Below are 25,707 nucleotides of genomic sequence, written 5' to 3' on the forward strand. Positions count from 1 at the left end.
CGTGGATATCGGATACGCATAATTATTATGTAGATCTACTATCTATAATCTACATAAAAATTATGATATATTTGATAATATTATAACATGAAATATTACAAATTAACAATAATATTATACTATTGGCCATGCAGAAATGTATCCTAAGGTTTTCACCCAGCGATAGTGGTAAGAGAATGCCATGTCGCCATCAGAAGGCGTTTGAGGCTGGTGGCCACCAAAGGTCGTAAGTCATACTGAAAAGAGAACCACAATTGTTTTGACAAAAATAAAATAATGAATAAACGGTAATGAACGAAGACGGACTGTCAGTATATAAGTACATTTGATAATATTATTGCGATTAAAGTACCTAATTTATTTTATTATTAGGCATTATAGACATTAAGATATTAAGACATTGAACATTTTATTATTTTTTAACTACAAAATAATTCGACAATTTCCGAGATTTTGATAAATTTTGTCAAAAATTTAACTTTAATCTTATATAATAATAATATGGCTTTTTAATATTTATCAACTGTTATTATAATAACTTATAGAGAACGTAGATGTTGTATACAATTTTCAAGCTTTTTGACCCAACGTATAAGATTTTATTGACATTAAGTAATTGTCAATAGAACAAAAAAGGTGAACAGATGGTAATATCAGTCTGCCGTACAGTAGTTTTCGAGCATGTCGTTGTAATGGGTATGTTGTATTAGAATTCAATAATAAATTAGTGTACCATACGAAAAACAATTCTGACCGAAAATGTGTCAACCTAGTATACTTTCAGTATAAGTAATCAAATTTAATAGTTAAAAAAAAGTTATTAACAATCGAAAATATCTTATTATTATAAAAGGTTTAACCTTTTGGTGACATTTTTTTTTTTGATCAAGGTTAGGTTAGGTTAGAAAAATTTCTCGGGAATCGTTTTTTAATATTTCAAATTGTACCTAGGAAAATAGATAAATTTTCAAATTATTACTGAAAAATAATTTAGAAAATTAAAAAAATTGCCGTGGCTATAACAGCACAAAAATAGTTAGAATGTTTTGAAAATTCTACCATACTGATACCACCATTTTGTGAATGTTTAACCTATCTAGAAAAATATTATTTTACGATAATTTCTAATTATTATAGACTTAATATTACCTACAGAAAAGGACTGTGATAACTAGGTAGGTACCTTAATTATTTATGTTGAATAATTATTTAATAAGTATTTAAAAAAATTTAATTATTTGTTTCTATTCAACTTCCACGAGTTTAAATTGCAAAAGTTGATAAAAACAATACATGTTTCTTTTCACCCCACTCGGCAGGTAAATAGAAACAAAACACTTAAAAATATATATAAACTCAAGTATTAAGTATAAAATATAATCAATGGTACTATATTAAAGTACTCACAGAGACCCATATTTTAAAGTATCACTCATTATTCTATATGTTAAATATTTAGAAGTTTAAAACTGTTTCTATTCACCCCATTTGACGGTATTACAATAAAATGGAAAAATGTACATCACATCAACACGTCACGTCGAGTAGTTATTTAACAAAATTAACTATTTTAATAGTAAAAATTTAACAATTATTTAAAAAATTTAACAAGGTTGTCGATACGCACTTCAACAGATTTCATTTGAACCACATTAACTGTTGGTTAGGCACGTATCTAGATGGGTTGATACAAATAATCTATCCAGTAAAAGTATACACCTAATAATACTATCAAATGTTAAATGTATTCAAAATGTTGATTAATATTTAATTTTAACAATTGACATACCTTATTTGAATAATTTCATTCAAAATTAAAATGCCCAGCCTTGAAAATTTTAAAAACACAAATGTGTATGCTTGTACTTGACGCGGTCTGAGTGACGTTACTTAGGTCACTAATTCATCTCCCCTACTAAGATACATAGACGACAATACTATCGTAAATCAATATTAGTACCTATTAGCTACTGACTACAAAGTATTAAAACAAATAAATCGCTTCTAACGGGTGATATCTATGATGACAAAATACTATTATTAGGTATAAGCAATAGTATATTTTAAGCTTATAATTGATGTTAATCTCTAACATTTCTACGAGGCCGTTTCGGTGAAAAGATTTTTGCTGTTCACTACACTAAAAATATTTGAACAACAATCAATATAATATTAGAACTATAGTACCATACATTAAACAATTGTAAACACATATTTTTAAACATACTATTAGTCATTTGTATTTTTAATTAATTATAAATTTACTGATTATAAACATTTATTATAGGTATTATTAACCATTTCATATTTGCAAAAATTGTACGATATATATCAGATACTAGATAGTAAACATTATCAAATCTATGCGCATTTTGAATGATATTGCAACATTAAACAGTTCGTTTAACCTGCAGTATGAAAAAGGAATGAAATTGAGATTTGCGCCGAAATGGGTTTACGCTGAGATGTAAACCCATGATTTTGACTTAAATACCATATAAAGAAATCAGGCATGAACGCGGTATTAAATTCATAATTTAATAAACAAAAAATAATAACGTTAATATAACATCACGTCTTGTAATTCAATTATGTTTAAACAATAAATAGTGTAACAGGTTTCAAAAAAAAAATTTTTGTTAAAGCTAAAAGTAGTTGTAAAGAAATTATATGAAACCTTTTAATGAATTTTTGACCAAGTGAACATTTATTCATCGATATTTAAACGAAAAAAAAATGAAAATTGAAAATATCTATTTATTAGCCGTTTGGGAATCATATCATGTAGGTATATAAGATGATAAAAAAAGTTTTTACTGCAGATTATTAAGAAATGAACTTTTAATTTTCAATTTCACCCTATAAAAGTACCTATACTATATCTAATCTGCAATCAATTACATTTAAACACTAACATAAACGAAATAAAACAATATAATATTAAGTTTGTTTCAATTGTATTAATAAATCAAAAAAATAAAATAATGTAGTATATAATATAATATAATATAATATAATATAAAATAATTTATTATATCGGGAAATATCAATACATAACCTAATACCTATAATATTATTAAATTATTTTTAGCATCGAACTAAAATTATTATGGGTAGCGAAAAGGCTTGGCCACCTGTAGACGACCGTGTATGTGTGATTGCTATGCCCCTTTCTATAATAACTATTTCATGCCGGTCGTTCGTTATCTCTTATCAGTCAGTAGTCACATATAAAACATGAGCGTACTATTACCACAGAATAATAATAATTTTATAATAAGTTATAACATATTATTTCTGCGGTAACGGTAATTAATTTAATTATTTCGCAGATTTTTTAATTTTTATCACGTCTAGTGAATTAGATTAGCGACAGTAAATTTTAAACAGTCAATTGTTTGTCTGTTTTTTTACTTATGCCTCTGTAGTTCCGACTGTTCCGAGTATAGTGCCTACCTACTTAATAGGAAACAGACAAACAGTCTGCGGGCTGTCGAGTGACGCTGAAGTAGTTACGAGTTTTTATCAATGTCTAGGTTTTTGAAGGTTGTATGCTATAGTTGTTTTTTAACGTTAACATGTTCAGTAGTGGTGGAACCTGACTAACTTGTACCTATTGCATTCGATTTTCAGATTTAGTGATTGGACAAAACGCAACAGCTAATGGAGACCGCTAGTTTTTGACTCCGGACTCGTCACAGTTATGACTTATGGGTCACCACTACCACCACTGTTACCTTAGTGTGTAATTTCATCATATTTCAAATTATTATTAGCCGCACAACAATCTCCAATCTCCCTCGTCCATAATCAATTATTATTATTATTATACGCATTACCACAGCATTACGTATGCCTGTTCAGTATACAGTGAGTACCAACCGCTAGTGGTTTTCTTATAGTTTAAATTTTAGTTAACTTTTTTAAAACTCATTTAGCTACCGAACATTTTTAAAATATTTGATTTTTTTTTTTCATGGCGTATCTAAGAATATACGAATAACTCCTTCGTGTGAATCATGGCTCCAGTTTTAAGTAAATACGTGTCTCAAAAAAATGCATTAATCGGCAGTGCCGTTGCCGGAGTGCCTTTGTTGGTTTATCTGTTAAAAAAGTATGCTCTCCAGAATAAGAAGACTTTTAAAAGGTACATAATATTTTAGTTAATATAATTTGTATAACATCAATGTACCTATAATACCTATGTTTTTGATAACTTTGTTTATATTTATTGATTTACCGATTTTTTTACTAGGAGAGCTCCAGAGAATGATATAAAGTATCTTATAGTTGATGTAAGTTCAAATATTATTTATAAAAATAATTTATTATAGTAGCTATAAATTTCAATAGTTTGCATATTATCAAACATACCTAACTACCGCTAGAACTACTTAGATTATTTTTAAACTTCGTTAAATAATTTAGAGTACCTACCTACTTAATAAAATGTTTTTTAAATTAATTTATTAGTTTTATTTGTATTAATTTGTTTTTATTAGCTAAATCAGAAAATAAACACATTTAAAACAATATATATTATAATAATTTATAAAATAAATATAGGTAGTTATGAATTAAATAATAAAATATTCACAATGTTTTAAATTCAATAATATATCTTCTTAGTTACAAATTAATTAATTATTTTTCTATAACAGTTTTTTTTTATTTACTTAATACATACAATATCTATAGAATTAACATAACCTTTCTTAGCAATTTACATTCTAAGTAACAGAGCAATAGTAATAACATTTTACTAATAACAAATTCTAAATGCATGTTTAAGTGTTGTTTTAAATGTTTATTTATTCATGTATCATTGAATTAACTAATATGTTGAATTTATTAGTAAAGAATATATTGAGGTCACTGTATAACATTTTAAGTTTAGATGGAGTGGTGCATCAGTTATTTGTGGGTTAACTGTTGCCACCGTGTTCCTCTTATCATAAATTTAAAATGATAATTAATATTCAAATTCAATATTCATACATGAACATTGTACATTCGTATAAAAACATTTGTAATAAGAAATAGCATGTTGGTATTTTAAATGGATAAAAATAATATTTCTAACTAAAGCTTATGATTTTTTAATACTGTACACTAATTACTAACTGTTGAAAATATCATTGTGTACTATAGACATTTTAAATAAAATATCCTGTTTCATATTCTGAAATTATAAATATACCTAGGTAGCTTTAAAAATAAATACCCCAACAGTTTAGAATATTTTAAATCACTTATAAATCTCTTCAAATGTTCTTAGGTATATGATGTAAAGTATTTATTTTAAAGTAATCTCTTGAATTGTTGTAATGAGTTATAAACATTTTTAGAAAAATTATCAGTTGAATAATTTACAGCATGAATTGATTTTCGTTTGAAAGACAGAAGCTTGTATCTTCTCAAGTTGTACAAAAAATCTCAAAAATTTTAGAATGTGATCATTAAGTATATTTAAAAATTCCAAAAATTCCATTGATGAAGAAAATCGGAGGTGACTGTGTTAGCATGCTCAGTAAATCACCTGTATATTATATGCGTTTTATTTGAGTTAAACAACCTCAATTTGCTTTCATCTTGCATATAAATATAAATATTGAAACACCAATTTAGTAGTTAATAACCCATATCTTATGGGTTAAATGTATACATATACTTAGTCGTTAAATTGTAATTAAGAATAAAGTAACATTCAGTCAATTAGTTCAATTATTAATACCTAGCCTCATATATTTCATTCATGTTATCTGTTGTGACACAGGTTGAACCTTAATATTGTAGCAATCTGAATTTATTTTCAAATAATGCTTTCATCTTAATTTTCTAAAATTATTTTTTGGTCTTCAATCTCTCAATAAAAATGTTTAAGCCCTGACCCCTGACCATATCCTGACCATATTTTAGTGTAAGACATAGACATATAGTGTTAAATAATATATTTATACTTCATACCATATACAATTTTAGATTAAAAAAAATATATTACTAAATTTAAAATTTTTATCAACAATAATTTTTCAGGTATTAATACTTTTAAACTTTTTATGTTCTGTTTTTGTTTATCCTAAATGCAGTCCCTAAACTATCCAAATGTTTGTACTACACACGTCACACATAGTCCCAAATTAGTCAAATCTAAATTATACATATACTACCTATCAATTAATGATAATATGTGTTTACAATAAATAATTTTATTTAAATAAAGTAGAACCTCTATTTAACAAATTTAAAGGTTCTTTAAAAAAAATTAGTGAAATAGATTTTTTGTTAAAAAAAATTTTTTTTTATATTTTTTTATATCCTGAATTAATATTGTTATATTAAAATTTTATAGAATATTATTATAAAGGTTATTATAACACACTTTTAAATTTTGTACTACACACTGAATTATTCGTACTACACAAAGTGTGTCATACTACACACAATTTTAGGGACTGCCTAAATGGATCATTTAATAAATTTAATATCATAATATTATAATGCATCTAGGTGTGTATTGAACAATCATTTAGATAATATTAAATACCATGTATTTTGGTATGATTGTATCAATTGAATTTATTATTATTAACATTTATGTAACAGGCTTAACCTGTTTTTAAATATATTAGGTATTTTAAAATATATAAAATGTAGATCCTTACTCATATGCTACAATGTATAACTACTAGCCTTGAATTATTGAAGTTCTTTATGTGGGTTTTAATTTTAACTGTTTTAAGATATATTTTTTCTACTAAGTTGACTTATTAAACATATAAATGTTTAAATATATATATTATATTATAATATTTGGATTTATTTTTTTCTTTCATTTTTAACCGACGACGCCGCAGAAGCAATGCGAAAGCAGTATAATATATAATATATAATAAACATATCATTGTTATAAATAACCAACCTATTTAATGTTATTATATAGATAATTACTTATTATTTTTATGATCACATATAGTATAATCTAGTCCAATAATCAAGTAGGTATTTTATCCTTCTAAAACACAAAATTAACTTCACCTTATACTCCATCCCACAAAATCCTGTTTTAAAAAATAGTCAATATTATATTCATAAAATCTATACTTGTTGCATTATAGAAAAAATAAAAATAAAAATGGTTGCAAATAATTTTGTTACAATAAACATACATAATGAAATATATATATATGCATACTAATTTCTATTTAAACAGCCCAAGATTTACATTTATCATAATATCATAAAGTAGGTATGATCCTTATAATAGTAAATAGTAAACACTTGTATTTCTAATACTTAATAATGCCCTCTCCCTGTATATATTTGTTGTGAAATGTACTACTAACTATTGAATTTTAAATGACAACTTTAATTGCTTGATTATCTGAAGTAGAACACTTGAAACAAGTATTTAAAATAATAAATGACTATTGACAAACGACACTTTGCAAAATATGTTGACAACTATGATACTTTAAAATATTTGATTTGTTGAATAATAAAATTCTACGAATTAATACTAAATTGAATGATATAGTATTAAAATTATTTGTCAATATATATTCACTTCCTAATAATATTATTGCTTGCATAGAAATCAGCAGAAACAAAGAATGCAAATCGAGCACATGTCAATGGCCGCTTTCTTAAACAACTTTTTCAAATTTTAAAAATCATTATTCCTGGCTTTACATCTCCAGAATTTGGGTTCCTCATACTTGTTGCTGCATCACTAATAGCCAGATCGTATAGTGACATATGGATGATACAGACTGGAACAGTTGTCGAAACAGCAATTATAAGTATGAACACAGCGTTGTTTAAAAAACAACTGTTATACTTTTTTGCCGGAATGCCAGTTGTAAGTAGACTTATTTTTCTAGAATTTGTTGTTCAAGTAAATATTTGAAAGTATTTAATAATTTATCATTTTGCAGATTTCTTTAGTCAATAATGTTTTAAAGGTAAATATAAATATACATCTACCAACTGGGGGTCTAACAATTTATTAATTCATGATTTTTAAATTTACAGTGGAGTATTGGAGAATTAAAGCTCAGACTTCGATCTAGGTTGTCACATCACTTATATGATGAATATTTAAGGTAGCTTTATACTAAAATTTTACAAAAAAACAAAAAGTCATGCTTATGATTTTTAGAGGTTATACTTACTACAAGATAAATAATTTGGACAACCGTATATCAAATCCTGATCAGTTATTAACAGCTGATGTCGATAAGTTCTGTGATATGTTCACTGATTTATATTCCAATGTCTGTAAACCATTTTTAGACATTGTAATATATGTTTACAAATTGACATCTACATTAGGATTTGAAGTAACAACTTAAAATATATTCCAAGATTAATCTGAAAATTGATATGTTATAACAATTTTTTTCAGACTCCTACTGTAATGCTGGGTTATTTGATGGTATCTGGATTTATTTTAACTTACCTTCGTAGGCCAACTGGTAAAATGACTGTAGTAGAACAAAAATTAGAAGGTGAATATCGATATATTAACTCCAGGTTAATCACTAATTCTGAAGAAATAGCCTTCTACAATGGCAATAACAGGGAAAAACTTATTATGTTAGCCTCGTTTAATAAATTAGTAAGTATTATACTTGGTTTGTAAGTTAATAAATTATCAGAAATTAATTTTTATCACATTTTTTGTATGTTTCAATATTTAATTCTTCTAATCATTAAAATTAGGTAATACTAAAGTTATTTTTAACTTTATTCCTATTAAAATACCAGGTAATTTGTTTATCATGAACCACTCATTATTTCAAAAACTATTAATGTTTTTGGAAAAAAAATTACATCCCCAGTTTCTACCTACTCCATATATTTTTTTTATGTTTAAAGTTGTATCTGTATCATTTTGTAAGTCTTTATTTTATTGAATGACAAAAATTAGTTTTAATTTCATACTCTAAAGTCAAATGTTTTTTTAAAGTATTTCAAAGAATTAAAATTAAATTATCTAAACATTAAAAAATTATATAAACAGAGTACTAAATCAAGTAACTGCATACCATTCCACTTTGATCATCTAAACTTTATTTACTTATATCTCATAAACTTTTAGTCCTAAATTTGATTTTTATTTAATTTAAAAAAAAAAATATATATATATAGATAAAATATTCCACTATATTTTATTTAAAAAATGTTTTGTAACATTTCAAACGATGTAGGTATTAAAAATATTTGTACTTGGAATGTCTTACAATTAGAGAATCATCCAGTATACTTTATTTAATGTTCATAACTTATATGTTGTGAAATTAATTGTTTTATAAATTATTTTTACTGAGAAAAGTTTGTCTTTCCTGAATTAAGGAGTTAAAAGATTTATGCTTTAATTGATGGATCTGTATTTTATTTTGATAGTATTTTTTACTTAAATTAAGTCCTCTATATATAATCCTATAATTTAAATTTTTAAATTACATTTATTAATAACATGATAAATGTATAAATAATTGTAATGTATATTTAAAAAAATATTTATTAAAAATAATATTTTTAAATATTTTTAGACAGCTCACTTAAGAAAATTCCTTGAATTTAAAGTATCTATGGGTTTTCTTGATAATATTATCGGAAAATGTAAGTCAAAATTATTTATAATACAATAATTTCAAAATTAGCTAAAATTATATTTGTAAATGTTTTATATTTTCTAGACATTGCTACAGTTGTAGGATTTTATGCTGTTAGTATACCTTTTATGAAACGTACATCGCCTTTATCTAATCTTTCACAAAATGAACGTTTTCGAGTAAGTACAGTTTTAACAATTTATAATAAAACACTTATGTATTGCAATAAAATAAGTACAGTAGGACATACATTATCCAAACGTTATATGAATCCTCCATTATCTGAACAAATATAAAATGTAATTTAAGTAGTTATGTTTAATACATTATAAATATCAACATAATATCATAATATTATACATGTATTTTTGTGATATGTATGAACATATTAAAGTTATGCCAGCATCTGAACTTTCACGTTTCTAAAACTATTTGCAGTCCCATTAAGTTTAGATAATGAAGGTTCAAATATCAATAATATCAATAATTGATTTAAACAACAAAACAACAAATACCTATGTTACTCTAAAAAATCTCATTATTAATTTTATATTTCATTGAAATCATAACTAATTTAAAGTTAAGTTTTACAAAGAAGTAGAGACTCGCTGCTCTGTGTACTTTTAATATTCAATATTTTAATTACAGAATTACTATACAATGGGTCGTATGTTGGTAAAATTAGCTGAAGCTATTGGCCGCTTAGTGTTAGCTGGCCGTGATATGACACGTTTAGCTGGATTCACTGCCAGAGTTACTGAAATCATGACTGTACTCAAAGATCTTAATAAAGGACATTATGTACGAACTATGTTGACTGATAATAATACGCTTAAAGAAAAGAAACTTGTACCAAACTCTGGTCGTATTATTACTAAAGATAACATTATTAAGTTTGATAAAGTACCTCTTGTGACACCAAATGGTGATATACTAGTTGAAGAATTATCATTTGAAGTTACATCAGGCATGAATGTATTAGTATGTGGGCCAAATGGTTGTGGAAAATCATCATTGTTCAGAATACTTGGTGAATTGTGGCCTCTTTTTGGTGGAACCTTAACAAAACCTCCAAAGGGCAAACTTTTTTACATTCCACAAAAACCATATATGACTTTAGGTACACTACGGGATCAAGTTATATATCCGCACACTAAGTATGTATAAATTAAATCCTCTTATTTAATATTATAAACTATAAAATCATTATATTGTTATAGATGAGTCTCCATCAATCATAGTTATTGATTTGTAATATTTTTTTTTAAGGGAGGAAATGCAGCGTCGTAGAAAAACCGATTCAGACATTGCCAATCATTTAGAACGTGTACAATTATCATATTTATTGCAAAGAGATCAAGGTTGGGATACTGTTGCTGATTGGATGGATGTTTTGTCTGGTGGAGAAAAACAACGTATTGCCATGGCTAGATTGTTCTATCATCAACCACAATTCGCAATACTGGATGAATGTACAAGTGCAGTTAGTGTTGATGTTGAAGGTTCTATGTATCAATATTGTCGTGATGTTGGTATTTCACTTTTCACGGTTAGCCATCGAAAATCTTTGTGGAAACATCACGATGTAAGTATTATACTCAGAATTGTTGAAATACAGTATTATATTCTTTAGAATATTTTGTCGGTATAATATTAGTTTGTGTACTACAACTTACACATTAGAACTGTGGTGGAATATACATCTAAAATTTACTTAATATAATATATACTTATATAGTAGAAATACTGGTGTAAATTAACTAGTAACACAACTAAATAATAAAAATAGATAAACCAAAGATAAAAATAACTAACTAAAATATAATGTTCAATATGATTTTTCACTTTTATTCATTTTATTTTTTTCATGTGTTAGTCTTAATACTTCCATTATCATTTATTTAAACTAGACACATTAAGAAGACGCCTACCCGCATATATTATCTCCGTCTTACAAGTGCGTAACATAGAAAATTTATGCTCAGTAGATCACGTTTAGCTTTGTTAGTTTAAAAATTAAAAAGAATTGACTTCTTATAAAATTTAAAGTTAAGATCATTATCTGTTTTCGTATGATGAGGTTTTTGCAATAGTTCAATTTTAAGTGTGTTATGAGCATTTTTAATTTATGCTATACTAAAATATTGAGCTATCATTAAAACCCAACATTTGAACACAGATAGTGTTTTTACCTTTAAATATTATAAGAGATCAATTCACTTTAATTTTTTAGCGTGATCTGCTTAGCATAAATTTGTTATGTTGCATACTTTTAAGACGGATACAACACGTGTATGTATATTGTCATCGTAATAAAACAATTTGAAACATCAGAATTTTAATTTTAATATTCTACTTATTGATAATACTTTTGTTGACATGCATTATATTAATTTCAGTTGTCTCTATAACTTGAATTTTAACAGGGATAAAAATAAGTTTGATTTAAATATTTTTCAAGCTATATATCTCAACAAATACTGCATTGAGTTTAAAAGAATTTTCAATCGACTAAACATTTAATTTATTGAGAATAATGTAATGACCAATTTTCTACTAATAACAAAATGTTCATCATAAAACACAAACTTTAACTTTTAAAAATGATTTAAATGATTTTGCTATTTACGTCATTTATTTTGCATATTTCTTTGCATACCTACTTATACGATAAAATTAGTTATGTAATGAAGAAGAGTAAAATCTTCTTATAATGGAATCACCTAGTTCAGGGGTGGCAAACCTTTTTTGGGTCTAGTGCAAAATTTTTGCAATCAAGTGTTTGACAATTTTTCATATGCCTAAAGTTTGTAAATACTCAACAGAACATAATAAATATAGTGATAATATAGAAACATACCTTATCAATTTTATCCAAGAATATTATAATTGTAAAAATATATGTAATTTGTTTCTTATAAATGTTTTATAAGCAACATTTTATGAATAGCGCAATTTAAATTTTTTTGCGTGCCATGCGTTTGCCACGCCTGACATAGTTCCAACTTATTTTTCTATTACAAAAGAGATTCCGACTTACTCTTATAGTGGTTTTGTTATAATGACATTTTACTGTAAATGATAAATGTATTTTATCTTTTTTTTTGTATATATATAATTTTCAACCAATTTATTATATTTTTTTGTTTTTATAAAAAAAAATGTACATTACAATTTAATATTTATTTCATTAATTCAACTATTTATACTTCTGTGCCATATAAATAATATTAATACTATGGATTGTTTAACATGTAATTTACAGGTAATAATATGTACTTAAAATCATTATACTGAGAAATATATTAATTATATTTTATATCCTATTAAATGATAATCAAATTGTTATCTTGTTGCAGTATTATTTACAAATGGACGGAAGAGGATTATTTCAATTTAACAAAATTGATTCCGACACAGAGGAATTTGGTTCATGAGTCTCCGTAACTGATATTATAGTTTTAAAAACAATTATTTACATACATATTATAATATGTATATGTAATAATTTGGTTCTATCTTGCCTGATTCTTAAACTTGTGCCTATTTGTTTTGGTGTTAATAGATCAAATTTCTGTTTATATTTTTTAATGTTTATAATATTATATTGTCAAGGTATTCTATCAAGTTTTTGTAACACTAATTTTTTTTACCAATCAATTAAACCAATAGAATGGTTTTAGATTTATTTATTGTATCTTACAAAATATATCATTTTTGTATTTGTGTTATAACTAAGTTTTTTAATTTATTATATGCTATTCATTTTGTTAAGTACATGACTACAATTTATGAAAGAAAAAACTTTCCCCATTACATTAAAAAAAAAAAAAAAATGGTTTATCATAGTTAAAACTATATTGAAATTGATCTATAACCACAACATTTATCTTAGTTCTACAACGAATTACACAATATTTTGCTTTTACAATAATATAAAATGGTGAACTAAATTAATTATAAGATTTTATTAAGTGTTTGTTTTTAACATAAATTTATTGCTCGAGTGTATCAAAGAATTGAATATGTTATATAATCATTCCTTATGTTTTTGAAAATTGTTTATCAATAATTTGTAATCAATATACTTAACTTCTTAAATCAGCATGGATCAGAATCATGGACCAACAAACTACTTAGTAGGTACTTACTAATGTTTATATAAAAAAAAAAAAAATATACAAAAATTGAATTAAATATTACATGTTTATTAAGTACCTACGTACATACATACAAAGATTATAGAAAAATATTTTGTATCAAAATACATCATAGGCTATTGTAGAAAAAAATCCAATCGTAAATCTGTACTTATAAAATGGAAAAGGTTTGATATCAGTAGTCTAATGACACTTAGATTGGTTTGAACAGTTCACATCAACGACTGTCCACCGGATTATGAAAGATATTAGCATTATTCATGATGACAAGACGAAAATAGACCGCATAGGTACGCACATACAATCTTACGTGATATATATATAAAAAAAAAATCTAAAATAATGATATTAATAATAATAGGTTTTAACTTTTAAGGATCACAGTGTTATTTATGCGCTCAAACGGTATTCGCGCCTACCGCTTGTTCCTCGCGCCCTTTATGGTAAAACGTCTCCAAAAGCTTGGTTTCCGTATCGAAGGTTCGTCATCGTCCAGTTCTCTGGTCGGTGACCCGTGTCCAGAATCGCTTTCGTCCGCGTTGTAACGACGGCCGGCCATTGTTGAGTCGTTTCCTCCGCGTAAAAAGTCTAGAAAATTCGATTCTGACTTCATTTTTCCTGAAAGTAATAAAAAAAATATATATATTATTTATTATGTTAATTATAAAAAAATAATGAATCTGTTTAACACCCAACTTGTAGGTGATTGTGATAATCTTACAAATTAACATTCAGTATCTATAACTATATGGTGGAGTTATACCTATATTACCTACAACATATTAGGTATGTATTATAAAATCCGTTACATGGACATAATAAGCAAAGACGTAATTGGCAAATTAAGAAATTATTAGGTGGACTGTAGAAACACGAAAACAAAATAGCCACTTTATAACTATAAAGTATAGGTATCTATGCCATTAGATACCTATTAATTTATAACGCATAGGTACGTTTATGGTACTTTCATATCAAATTATAAAAGAGGTAGGTACCTTTATAGGTATTTACCTCGTCCTAATGGCTTTTAATGATATAGTAATAATTTGAAAATTATGATTTCAGCTACCTACGAATATTATATCATGTGATCATGTCATAACTATATAAAAAAAAGTCTCGGTTGAAACTTAATTAGTGATCATGAAAGATATTGAAGTCATTCACAAGCTAGAATATAAGTTCACAAAGCCAAAAGGTTAGGGGGAGACTTCCGGCCAAATGTAAACTCCTACAGGAATAACCTTTTTACCTGAATCATCAATAAATGTAAACTCCTACACTAATAACCTTTTAAAATGTTTACCTGAAAATCAAAGATACTGTAATCTCCTATGTAGACATTTTTTCCCTTTAAAAAATATGGTAATATTACTTAAATTTACGATTTTGAAGTTGAAAAGCTCAAAAAACTAAAAATTATCGTAACTTTGAAATATTGAAGATTGCTTTGTATCTGATTTGCTAGAAAATATGCCATCTTACGATAAAGTCCAACAATATTGCGACTATTTATCTGAAAATTATATTTTTTCGTTTTCATTATTTCCTCCAAAATTGTGGTCTTCTAATGAAACTACCTACTATGATGCATGTGAATCATTTCATTCAAGATTTAATAGTAGTTTTTATCATCATCATCCAAATCTCCATTTATTCATGAAAGTTTTGAAAGATGTACAGACCGAAACATACATTAAAATTAGAAGCAGTCATACAACACAACGCAGACAGACAAAAACAATTTCGAAATATTAATTCATACATAAACAAAAAAATAAATATATACAAGGAGAAATTTTACGTTTAGAGTTTATCTCCAAAGTATGCCACAAAAATAGATTAATTTAATTTTTGTTTTAAACGTAAATGATTATGAGTTATGACTATTGTTTTATTAACATTTGTATCATATTTTTCAAACCATTTTTGTTTAATGTGTTAATATATTGCAAGACTGATATTTCTTACAGCAATACGAGTGATATTAATTTTTTGTAGGAGTTAACACTATCTTTCATAGGAGTTAATGCTATCTTTTGTAGAAGTTAACACTACATTTGTAGGACTTTACCATTCCCCAGACTTACGCTTCGGCATTTTCGAAGAAACCCCTGATCAATTCAGGTAAGTAGAAAGTAGGTATATATTACTAGGTACTAAAAAATAAACGAATCATATCATGTGTAGTTAAACGTGTTGCTTACTTCCTTATTCGCATACTATTATAACTATAGTTATAAGTTATGTTATTTTATAATTATTGTATTACTTTTAGGTACCTACGTAATAATATGCTTAAATATAATAAAATATATCAAAATATATCAAAATGTAGTAACCTGTGCAGTATTGAGTACACATTTTTAAATATTATTTCTAAACATGAGTTCCCATATAGTGCCAAACATTATAAAGTACGTTATAATACCGGAATGGAAAAAAATTCCATTTAACGGCACATTTATGAAATCAGTTAAGCCTTATTGCACACATGATGAAAAAAAAATAATCATACCTAAAACTTAGGAGGTATTTAATTCAAATTTTAAACTTGCTATACAGCTGGTCTAGCCATTGTTTGCTGATTGGCCATCACAGGCTAAGCATTATTGATCTACCACGGACACGTAATCCCGGCGCCTTAGACGATAGTAGACTAGTAGACACCTATGTGGCCCTATGGTATTTTTAGGTATAAGCAGGGCCCCACAAAGGGGGAGGGTCAGGAGGACACATGGTACTGGGGCTCAGCGCGTTCATAGAAATAATTACTAAGATATATGTATATTAGAAAAATGTTAAAAATCAATTGTCATTTAAGAGGGGTCCGGATTTAGTTCTGTACCAGAGCCAAAAATATGATGTGGGGGGCCTGGGTGCAGTCTATCTTAGGTACCTTTCTTTTTGCCAGGCATGCCGAAGCTCAGACTCCTGGAGTTGAGTTCTGCCTTGAGCTGCTCCGGCGGTATGTTTTCCACTTTGAACTCGTCCGGGTCCTCGACGAACGCTTGTTGCAGATCTCGCATGATTTTCTTCCTGATGGTTTTCTTCATGGACAGGTGACGTTCCAGGTGCTTCACGTCGTCCTCGAACGTGGCTGCGCACTTGGTCTGCCGGCTTCCGCCGCTCTTGTGCCGTTTCTTCTTGGACCCCTTGGCCGGCAACAAGTCCTCCTCGCTGGCCGAGCCCATCGATATGGCGCTGTCGGTGCCGGCCGCACTGACGCCACCCAACGAATTTCGATCGTCGCTCTTCACGTCCAACCGCCGCAGCTCGTTTGGCAGTCCGTCGTCGTCGTCATCGACCCCGCCGAATATGTCCCTCAAATGTGGTATGTTTCGCTCGCTCGTCATTTTCTGCGAACAATCAATAATATTGATAGACTATAATAATATAACACTACACTACGTCTATATAGCCGCAATACAGGCACCCAAGTATATCGTATATATATACATAATATATATTATATTCCGTATTTTTAATGTTTATATTATTATTTTTAATAATATTTTGTATTACATTATAATAATATTGTACGTAGATAATTATGAATAATAGGTAGGTTAATAGGTATGGGAAGTTTGCTGACGAAGAGTTTACAATCTTGTTTATTCCAGACTAGTATAATTAGGTTTAAATACAATGTATAATTAGTTTGGGGCATCTAAAAAAAATTATATTTAATAATACTTATAAATGGCTGTTGTATGAAGTTTTTATAATTAAAAATTCATGCGATCAAAAAATTTTAAAAAAGTTATTAAGTAATTTCCTTACAGTATTACAGTATAGGTACCTAACCTATATCTATACCCATTCAAACGGATAGAAAAAGTAACCAACACTGATAAAGTCTATAATTTTATATGCAGCAGGAAATTCAATTTAATTTTAGCTTTTAATATTAATTAACTTTAATTGAGTACGGTACTTAATATTTAAATATGACTAAAAAATGGGCGCGGAAATCTTAATATTATAGTTTTGAACATAATTCTAAATGCGGTACCTATTATGTATAATAATTATACACATTATATTTATTATAATAATATGCACAGAGTATAAATTGCGTGATACATTATTAAAGTAATTATAATTAAATATTGAAAAAAAATATTGATTATTAAATTTTGAAGTAAATAATGCCTGCTAATAATATATGAGTACTACAATAAATGGCTGATTCTTGATCATCTAAAAATAAATAAATAGTAATTACCCAAAAGAATTATTTATAATGTAGCATTAGCATGATAATAAAATGTGGACAATAAGTAGTTAAACAGTAGTTGTTTGGTGAAATACTTTTTAGCTTAATGCTATAGTTTTAAAGTCGATGAAATGTCTAATTACCTAACTCAATAATAATTTTGAATAGTTAAAGAATCTATTTTAACAACTCAGTTTTTTCTAGTTAATTTGGAACAGAATACTTTAAGTTAAAATCATGTTTTTGTTTAATCTCTCTGTACAAATAACACAATGGTCAATGATTAGATTTATAGATGTCAATTTAGACCAATTCATTTTGATAAAAACTAAAAAACGTAAGTATAATTATTAATTAAACACTTTAAACCACTTCAATGATAATAACAGCATTAAGATGAATAATATAAATATAATAAGATGCATTTTAAACAAAATATTTTGGTTATATAATTTAACAACTCAGTTTTTTCTAGTTAATTTGGAACAGAATACTTTAAGTTAAAATCATGTTTTTGTTTAATCTCTCTGTACAAATAACACAATGGTCAATGATTAGATTTATAGATGTCAATTTAGACCAATTCATTTTGATAAAAACTAAAAAACGTAAGTATAATTATTAATTAAACACTTTAAACCACTTCAATGATAATAACAGCATTAAGATGAATAATATAAATATAATAAGATGCATTTTAAACAAAATATTTTGGTTATATAATTTAAAGAAAGATTAAAAATTGCACAGTCACTACTTATAATATTATGTGTAACACAAGTGGGAATTAGAAAAAATGAATTAAATAAAATATATTTTTCTAATTTTTAACTTTAGACTTTAAGCGCTATATTATGTATTGATATATTAACTTATAGTTTTACGTTCTTGGCATTGACTTCGCAAGGGTCAAGTTAATTTTTCACTCGCCTACTTAAAAGAAAAGTGCCTCTATACTGATGCGATACCAAAATAGATTAGGTAATCAATTATTATACATTCGCAAGAGTTACTCTCGCGGCGACGCGGTGTATATGTCGCATCCACTTAATGTAATTGTATTTTTCATGAAATGGATATCCATTTCATGAACTACGATCATATCGTGTAAGTCAAATTTTAGTTCATGAAATGGACATATATTTTATCCATTTCATGAAATGAAAACTCTTATTTTACACTTTGTGTAATATTTTAAATTAATTACATCAATAATAGCTAATTGTTCGTGAAATTGAAATCTTTAAATACTACATATTATATTAAACTCTTATTTGTTATGAAAAAAATAAAATCAGTTTAAATTAAGTTTACTTTTTAATCTATTACATTATTATAATTATTTATAATAATAATAAAAATAAAAATAAATTATAAATTATATAAATATAAATAATTATAATTATCATCATAATAATATTATTTATATAAATAATGAATTATTACTTATTTTTACAAATATTAGTGTTATGGCAACGACTGTTACACTTTACAGAAGCTTTAAAACAAGCACATCGTTTTGATGACATTGGCGTTTACAAGTACAACTTAAAAAACCTTGTCCCCCAGAAATATGAGAAACTGTTTCACATAATGTGAGTTCTTTATCATTATTAACTTCAGTAGTTTTAAAAAAATTAGATGTCGCGGGTTTTAAACTTGCTGAATTGTACCACCCTTTTACTAAACCATATTGAGTTCCGAGTTGGTGAAGTTTATGTTTGTTCTGATTGACAATAATTGCAATTACATTTTTTAAACTGTGGTTGCATTTAGAGATTTTAGAATTTTTTTAAATTTAAAGATTTCAATTTCACAAAAAGTTATCTGTTGATGTAATTAATTTAAAATATTACACAAAGTGTAAAATAAGAGTTTTCATATCATGAAATGGACAAAATATATGCCCATTTCATGAACTAAAATTTGACTTACACGATATGATCGTAGTTCATGAAATGGATATCCATTTCATGAAAAATACAATTACATTAAGTGGATGCGACATATATAATACCTATTGGTACTAATATAAGATATATTATCCGTAGCACACACCCGAACAAAACTACTTTTTTTCGATTACTTCCTGAATTACAAGCGACAGTTTTAACTTAATAAAAAAAAATTCAATACTACGTTGATATGTCAGAACGATGAAATGATGGTTTAATAAACATTATTTATTTATCTGTTGAACGCATCTTGTTGTCCCTTAAAATCGATTGTTTCTGTATGCGTATTGTTTAATCGACTTGATGTACAACATTATATATACCAAATTACCAACTAATACTTTACTAAACCTATGATGTCTTGTCAAGTAGATGATGATGTAATCGAAAAGAATCAACCGTTCGATAACTGTAAATCATTTGCAGTTTGCAGTTTGCCAATTCGATCGTAGCAATGACGTGAACCGTATTAAAGATGTCATATTACATGATAACTGCAAACGACAACAGTGCGTAGGTTAGGTTAGGTATACCTTACATAATTTGCATAGCGAATAAATTCGACTAATCCAACTACTAAAAGTTTCGGTAATGTATATACTATACCTATATATGGTTAATGGAATTTAAATTTAATACAAAAGACACCGTAGTAGTTACCTATTCGATATTAATATTGTTGCATCGGATGTAATAATAATATGCAGAATAATTGATTTTAATTATCAGTTGTAACACTATACTAACTATAATTGTAATGAATATAACTGTAGATACAGGTATTCAAAATAAATCGTTTGGACGTATTAATATTATTATAATATATATATTTTTTTTATTGGTTAAGCATCAACTACATAGGTTATTAGTCTTTCATAGCTTCATTGAAGTTTGGGCAGTAGACGATGATATGTTTGATGGAGTAGTTTTCATTGCATGTGGGGATAGGGGTTGATCTGTCTTTGCCATAAGGTGTCCGTGTGTGAGTTTGGTGAGGCTAATTCTAAGTCGATTATTAAGAATTACCTAATCTATTTTCTGTTTAGATTAATGTACCTATTTCAGCGAGAGTTCAACAAAGTGCTTAATTTATTTTCGATTTTTTATTATTATGTTATTATTTTATATTGTGTTTTAAGGTACCCATATATCATTGTCTTATGCTACTTATGTGTTGTCGCCGTCTTACAAACGTACGACGTGCAAATTCGTGTGGAAATAAATCAAATAGTTCTCCTAGTTAGGATATTTTATAATAGAGTGTTGCATTCTCTTGTTAATGAACATTTATTGAAATTCAATCAGGTACCTACCTATAATTCTGTAAAAATAAATGTATTCAAAGACACATAGATTTACTGAGGAAATAACTGGAAATAGACTGCTTCACGATGAAATAATCACCTTCTATTTATATATGTGTACACTTATACGTATATTACTGTACATAAAAAATGAATGTTTTAGAAAAAAAAATGATGTCAACAATCATCCGCAATAGTCGTTAGAAATGTATATATTGACATTGATTCGATAAATCGAACCTATAACGCCACATGCGTATATACATTTATAACAACGTATATAGTACCATCGACTCTATCGATTAAACGGATGTACAGTTATTGGTACGAAAAAAGGTAGAAAAACCGCTGCAAGAATATAGCGCTTCGATTTTTCGCGAGTTATTCAGACAAAAACAAAAAAAACAACGGTAATGATCACAGTCGGAAGCATAAAAAGTGTCATACGTTTTTTTACGGACCAAAGCACAACGATCCGCCGCATATAATAATATTATTATTCCACTATTATAGCTATATATATATATACAGTTCAGCACTTCAGCCTAAATGTTGCATATACACTATGATAAATATATACATATATTTTAGTAGGTATATACACTATACACGATACGGTTGCGTGCGTAAATTCTTGATGATTTTCATTCGTTGCCTACAGTGTTCGTCAGTCGTGGAGACAAAAAACTCATTATAACATATATATTGTATATTTGTATAGGTACGAGGCACTATTATGTATAGAAGCATTTCACAGTCGCTACTATCGCGCCATATTATGAGCTAGAGGGTAAATGGACAACTTCTTCTGATACATTTTTCGACGTAAACATTTTCCATTCTTTTTTTTTTAAATTTATTTGATTACAAAATCAGTTTTCTTTTGTCTTAGTAATGTAAGGAGTTCAACAATAGTATAATAATAATATTACAATATACTTTTATACCTACTTTTAAAACTCATCGCAATAATTATAGCAGTATTGTATTCGGGATCATAACTTAACAAAATATGCAGTCGGACAGTTTACAGTAAGATATTTTGTAATATCGTGATTGTATATATTTTTTAAATTTATGAGTTTTTGTATTAAAAAAAAATAAAACATCTTAACGCAGCAATTACGGCAAATGTTGCTGAGTACAGCTACCTATATAGAGAATAACAGATGAAAAGATATAAATATAATAAAAACAAAGAGAATTAACAATTTAAATTAGGAAGCCAGCCTTGGCGCGCGGATCAAAGATAATATTATTATGACGTTACTAAGATATCGTGTTATTATACAGAGATGAGATCACTTCAGGATCGAGAATATATTTTTAATTTGGTGTTATACAGGTAATGATTTCGTTAATGAATTGCAGTGGAATTCGCGGGTGAGAAATTTTCGGAAGGAAAAAATTATGAAACAATAGCATGCATATATATATATATATATATATATATATAATATAGTTCTGTAACCGCGTTACACGTCATCCGGTGTGCACATAACATACATATAAGCGTGTATAGGTCGTAAGCATACACATAAAATATAATTTAAATATATAACATAATATAATATATTATATTATGTTATAATGTGTATAGTGTATTGTATGCATATTTTCATTAGTGTTGGACGAACGACTGTTGCGGAAAATCTCGATGTCGTAATACGTACTAATAATAATATACGTTGTGTGCGTATATTATACAGTGAAACAGTTACATGACGGATCTCACGGAAGTTGAGGGCGTATACCTACCTAAAATAAATTGAGGAATCAACATTCCTATTATGTGATTGTTATTATATTATTTTGATTTCTTGTTAGTTTTTTCTAAACTAAATTTAATTTTGGAATTTTGACAAGTAACGATAATTTATTATTTCTCATTTCGAACAATATATCTCTAAAGCGCCACTACAATGGATGTAATCATTCACGCCTGTAAATTAATTTATAAAATACTTGTAACGCGTTAAACACGGTGCGGTGATAGTATACCCGTATAGATGAAATACCTATTGCTTAATTTTAAATTACTAACAAAATATATATTAAAATATGTGTATAAAATTCATTAAAATATTAAAAATTAAAAAGATAGATTATATAATACAATTTTTTTTACTAACGAGTAGCCAAACCCAATTAAAAAAATGTAAAAAGTCTTTGATAAATAAATTATTTAAATACTTTTTCTCAAGTGCTTAACAACAACGCACACCAGCTGTTATTGGTTAGGTTGGGTTACTCGATACAATATGCAGTACTGTACGGCATAATGTATTCAAATTCGTGAAATGCGCAAATTTTTAAATGTGTAGGTATATTACAATCTACTTAATTGTGAGTTAGCCCACACGGGGTATCATACTTTTGATACGATGAATGACGAACAAAACGAAGAGGCGTCTTATAACGACTATACAGGTATCTAAGTGGGAAGAAAAAAATATAAATTTGAATGCCAAACTACCAATTATAAACGTTAAGTTGAATTTCCGATGAGAAAGAAATGTATGAAAACAATATTTTCTGCAGATTATATAAACAGTTTTAATTGTTATCTAACATAAAAATGTTTAATGACATCGATAAATTCGCTAACTTACAACCACTGTCCACTACCTTATTTATGTATAAAAAAACATATTCTTATAACATTATAAATGATTTTCTTATTGTTTAAGTATATACAGTTCTCAAGTTCAAAATAATTAAGAACAGGAACTCAATCCAACGATTCAAAATCTACGGTCCAAGTGCAAAATTATTTAACACAAACATTATCAGAGGTAATATCTTGATTGTTCATGAACTATGAAGCATATTATTATACCCATGTCAATTGTCAACGCTGATATTTATTTTAATAATTCAATAATTAATATTTAACATATCTGTGCATTAGCCAAATAACAACTGTGATATCATATAAACAAACTAGGTATATAGTAAAAATAACAAGGCACCTATTCTAAACCAAAGAAAAAAATACATATTTTTGATATAAAAAAAAAAATGTAAAATTCATTACTTCATAAGGTATATCATTATTATCATTGACAACAATTTAAATCAACTCCGCATTTTAATTAAAATTATCTTGAGCGTTAGTTTATGCCGCCTCACAGTCCAAGTAAACAAAAATACTTGGGATATACAAAAAAAAAAAATAGTAGAGAAGCTTCCTTAATTCGAGCAATGGGTATATCGTATTTATTATAGCACTATATAGATTTATTATAGGTATAGGTTTTGTACAATATCTATGGAGAATTACAAATAAACAAGTACCTACTTAATAAAACTATATTACATTAATGAATGTGTGACATACTATTACCTAAATCTGTATGAATAATATCTAACCACCTTAATAACTACCAATTTTAGGAATTCATTTGAAAATACTATTTAACACATAAAGCCCAAATATTTGAGTTTTAGGTTTATGTTAGATACCTACAACTAGTAAGTATCGATTTTATTATAGGTACTTACTAGTTATAACCACTGTTGGTTATCAATATAAATAGTTATAAGAATATCAGTTGTAGCTTCTATTTAATTAAATTTACTAAACACATAATTTTTTTATTTTTACTTTATCAGAATACTTTATTTGAATCACTGGTTTTCTAGATATAGTCATTTTCTATAGGTGATGATTTAATACAATCAATTATATCACAATATTCTATTCCATACCATCAAGAAATTTAGAAATCTAACATGCTCGATAAATATGTGTTTTTGTAACTCGCCTATTTTATTTTCTGGATATATACCATTTACCAATTCTAATAATACAATGAATTGGTTAAGCCGGATAAGTTATGTCAATCATTTTTAATAAAAAAAATAAAAAAATAGTTTCCTTACTGGCAGAAGACAACACGGAGGTGTTATATATAAATATATAATGAGTGACTTCCTCAATCATGTTATTAATTATATGAGCCAAATTACTTAATGCGCTAAATAAATTTACTATGTAGAAACTACAGCCTACATACTACAGACTACAGATTATATCAAATTGCTTTATTAATCGAAAAATAAATAATAATGAGAGAAAAATAAAATGTAATTCACTAGTTAGTTTTACTTACAAAGAATAAAAAACAGTTGAAGAATTAACACTTAATAGTTATTATTGTATATACTATTGATACGCGAACCTCATAAGCAAATGGCATTTATTTTGTACTTCAAATAATCGCTTGGAAGTCATGTGGAATCTTTATTGTGGTCCGCGGGCAGTTAATTTTAAGAACGCATCGATTAAGCACAGAAACTAAGAAATAAAGTTGTGAAAATAATAAATAAAATATCATATTACCTATGTTATATATTATATCGTGCATTAATTATTTCCATCTAAGAGAGTGGTGGGTATTTGATCTTTAACTGTTTGCAGTACCTATATAAATTTATAAACTT

The 25,707-nt window shown here is 26.9% G+C and overlaps 2 protein-coding genes across 3 annotated transcripts in view; one reads left to right on the forward strand and one right to left on the reverse strand.

Annotated features, from left to right (window-relative positions):
- Window positions 1–3,275: 3,275 nt before the first annotated feature.
- On the forward strand, window positions 3,276–13,394 carry Abcd3 (ATP binding cassette subfamily D member Pmp70). 2 transcript variants are annotated; one of them, XM_015513707.2, is made up of 14 exons: window positions 3,276–3,546; window positions 3,634–3,870; window positions 3,991–4,147; window positions 4,256–4,295; window positions 7,595–7,861; window positions 7,938–7,964; window positions 8,035–8,105; window positions 8,162–8,342; window positions 8,408–8,620; window positions 9,558–9,627; window positions 9,705–9,799; window positions 10,269–10,777; window positions 10,890–11,205; window positions 12,980–13,394. In XM_015513707.2, exons 3-14 carry the CDS (start codon window positions 4,020–4,022, stop codon window positions 13,055–13,057), a joined length of 1,995 nt encoding a protein of 664 aa, XP_015369193.1. In that variant the 5' UTR covers window positions 3,276–3,546; window positions 3,634–3,870; window positions 3,991–4,019; the 3' UTR covers window positions 13,058–13,394. The 2 variants fall into 2 exon arrangements, with proteins under 2 accessions (XP_015369193.1, XP_015369192.1); XM_015513706.2 differs by lacking the exons at window positions 3,276–3,546; window positions 3,634–3,870 and having other exon boundaries at window positions 3,877–4,147.
- Window positions 13,395–13,807: 413 nt separating this feature from the next.
- The window catches only part of LOC107165467 (uncharacterized), a 29,317-nt gene continuing 17,417 nt past the window's right edge, over window positions 13,808–25,707 (reverse strand). Inside the window, exons 2-3 of the mRNA XM_015513708.2 lie at window positions 16,683–17,142; window positions 13,808–14,398 (exon numbers count right to left, since the gene is read on the reverse strand). Coding sequence (XP_015369194.2) covers window positions 14,196–14,398; window positions 16,683–17,139 — 660 coding nt within the window. The 5' untranslated portion in view covers window positions 17,140–17,142 and the 3' untranslated portion in view covers window positions 13,808–14,195. The remainder of the gene's footprint in view (window positions 14,399–16,682; window positions 17,143–25,707) is intronic.

This window comes from Diuraphis noxia, unplaced genomic scaffold (assembly GCF_037042655.1).
Source record: "Diuraphis noxia isolate RWA-SAM2 unplaced genomic scaffold, SU_Dnox_SAM2 contig0003, whole genome shotgun sequence".
Classification (NCBI taxonomy): domain Eukaryota; kingdom Metazoa; phylum Arthropoda; class Insecta; order Hemiptera; family Aphididae; genus Diuraphis; species Diuraphis noxia.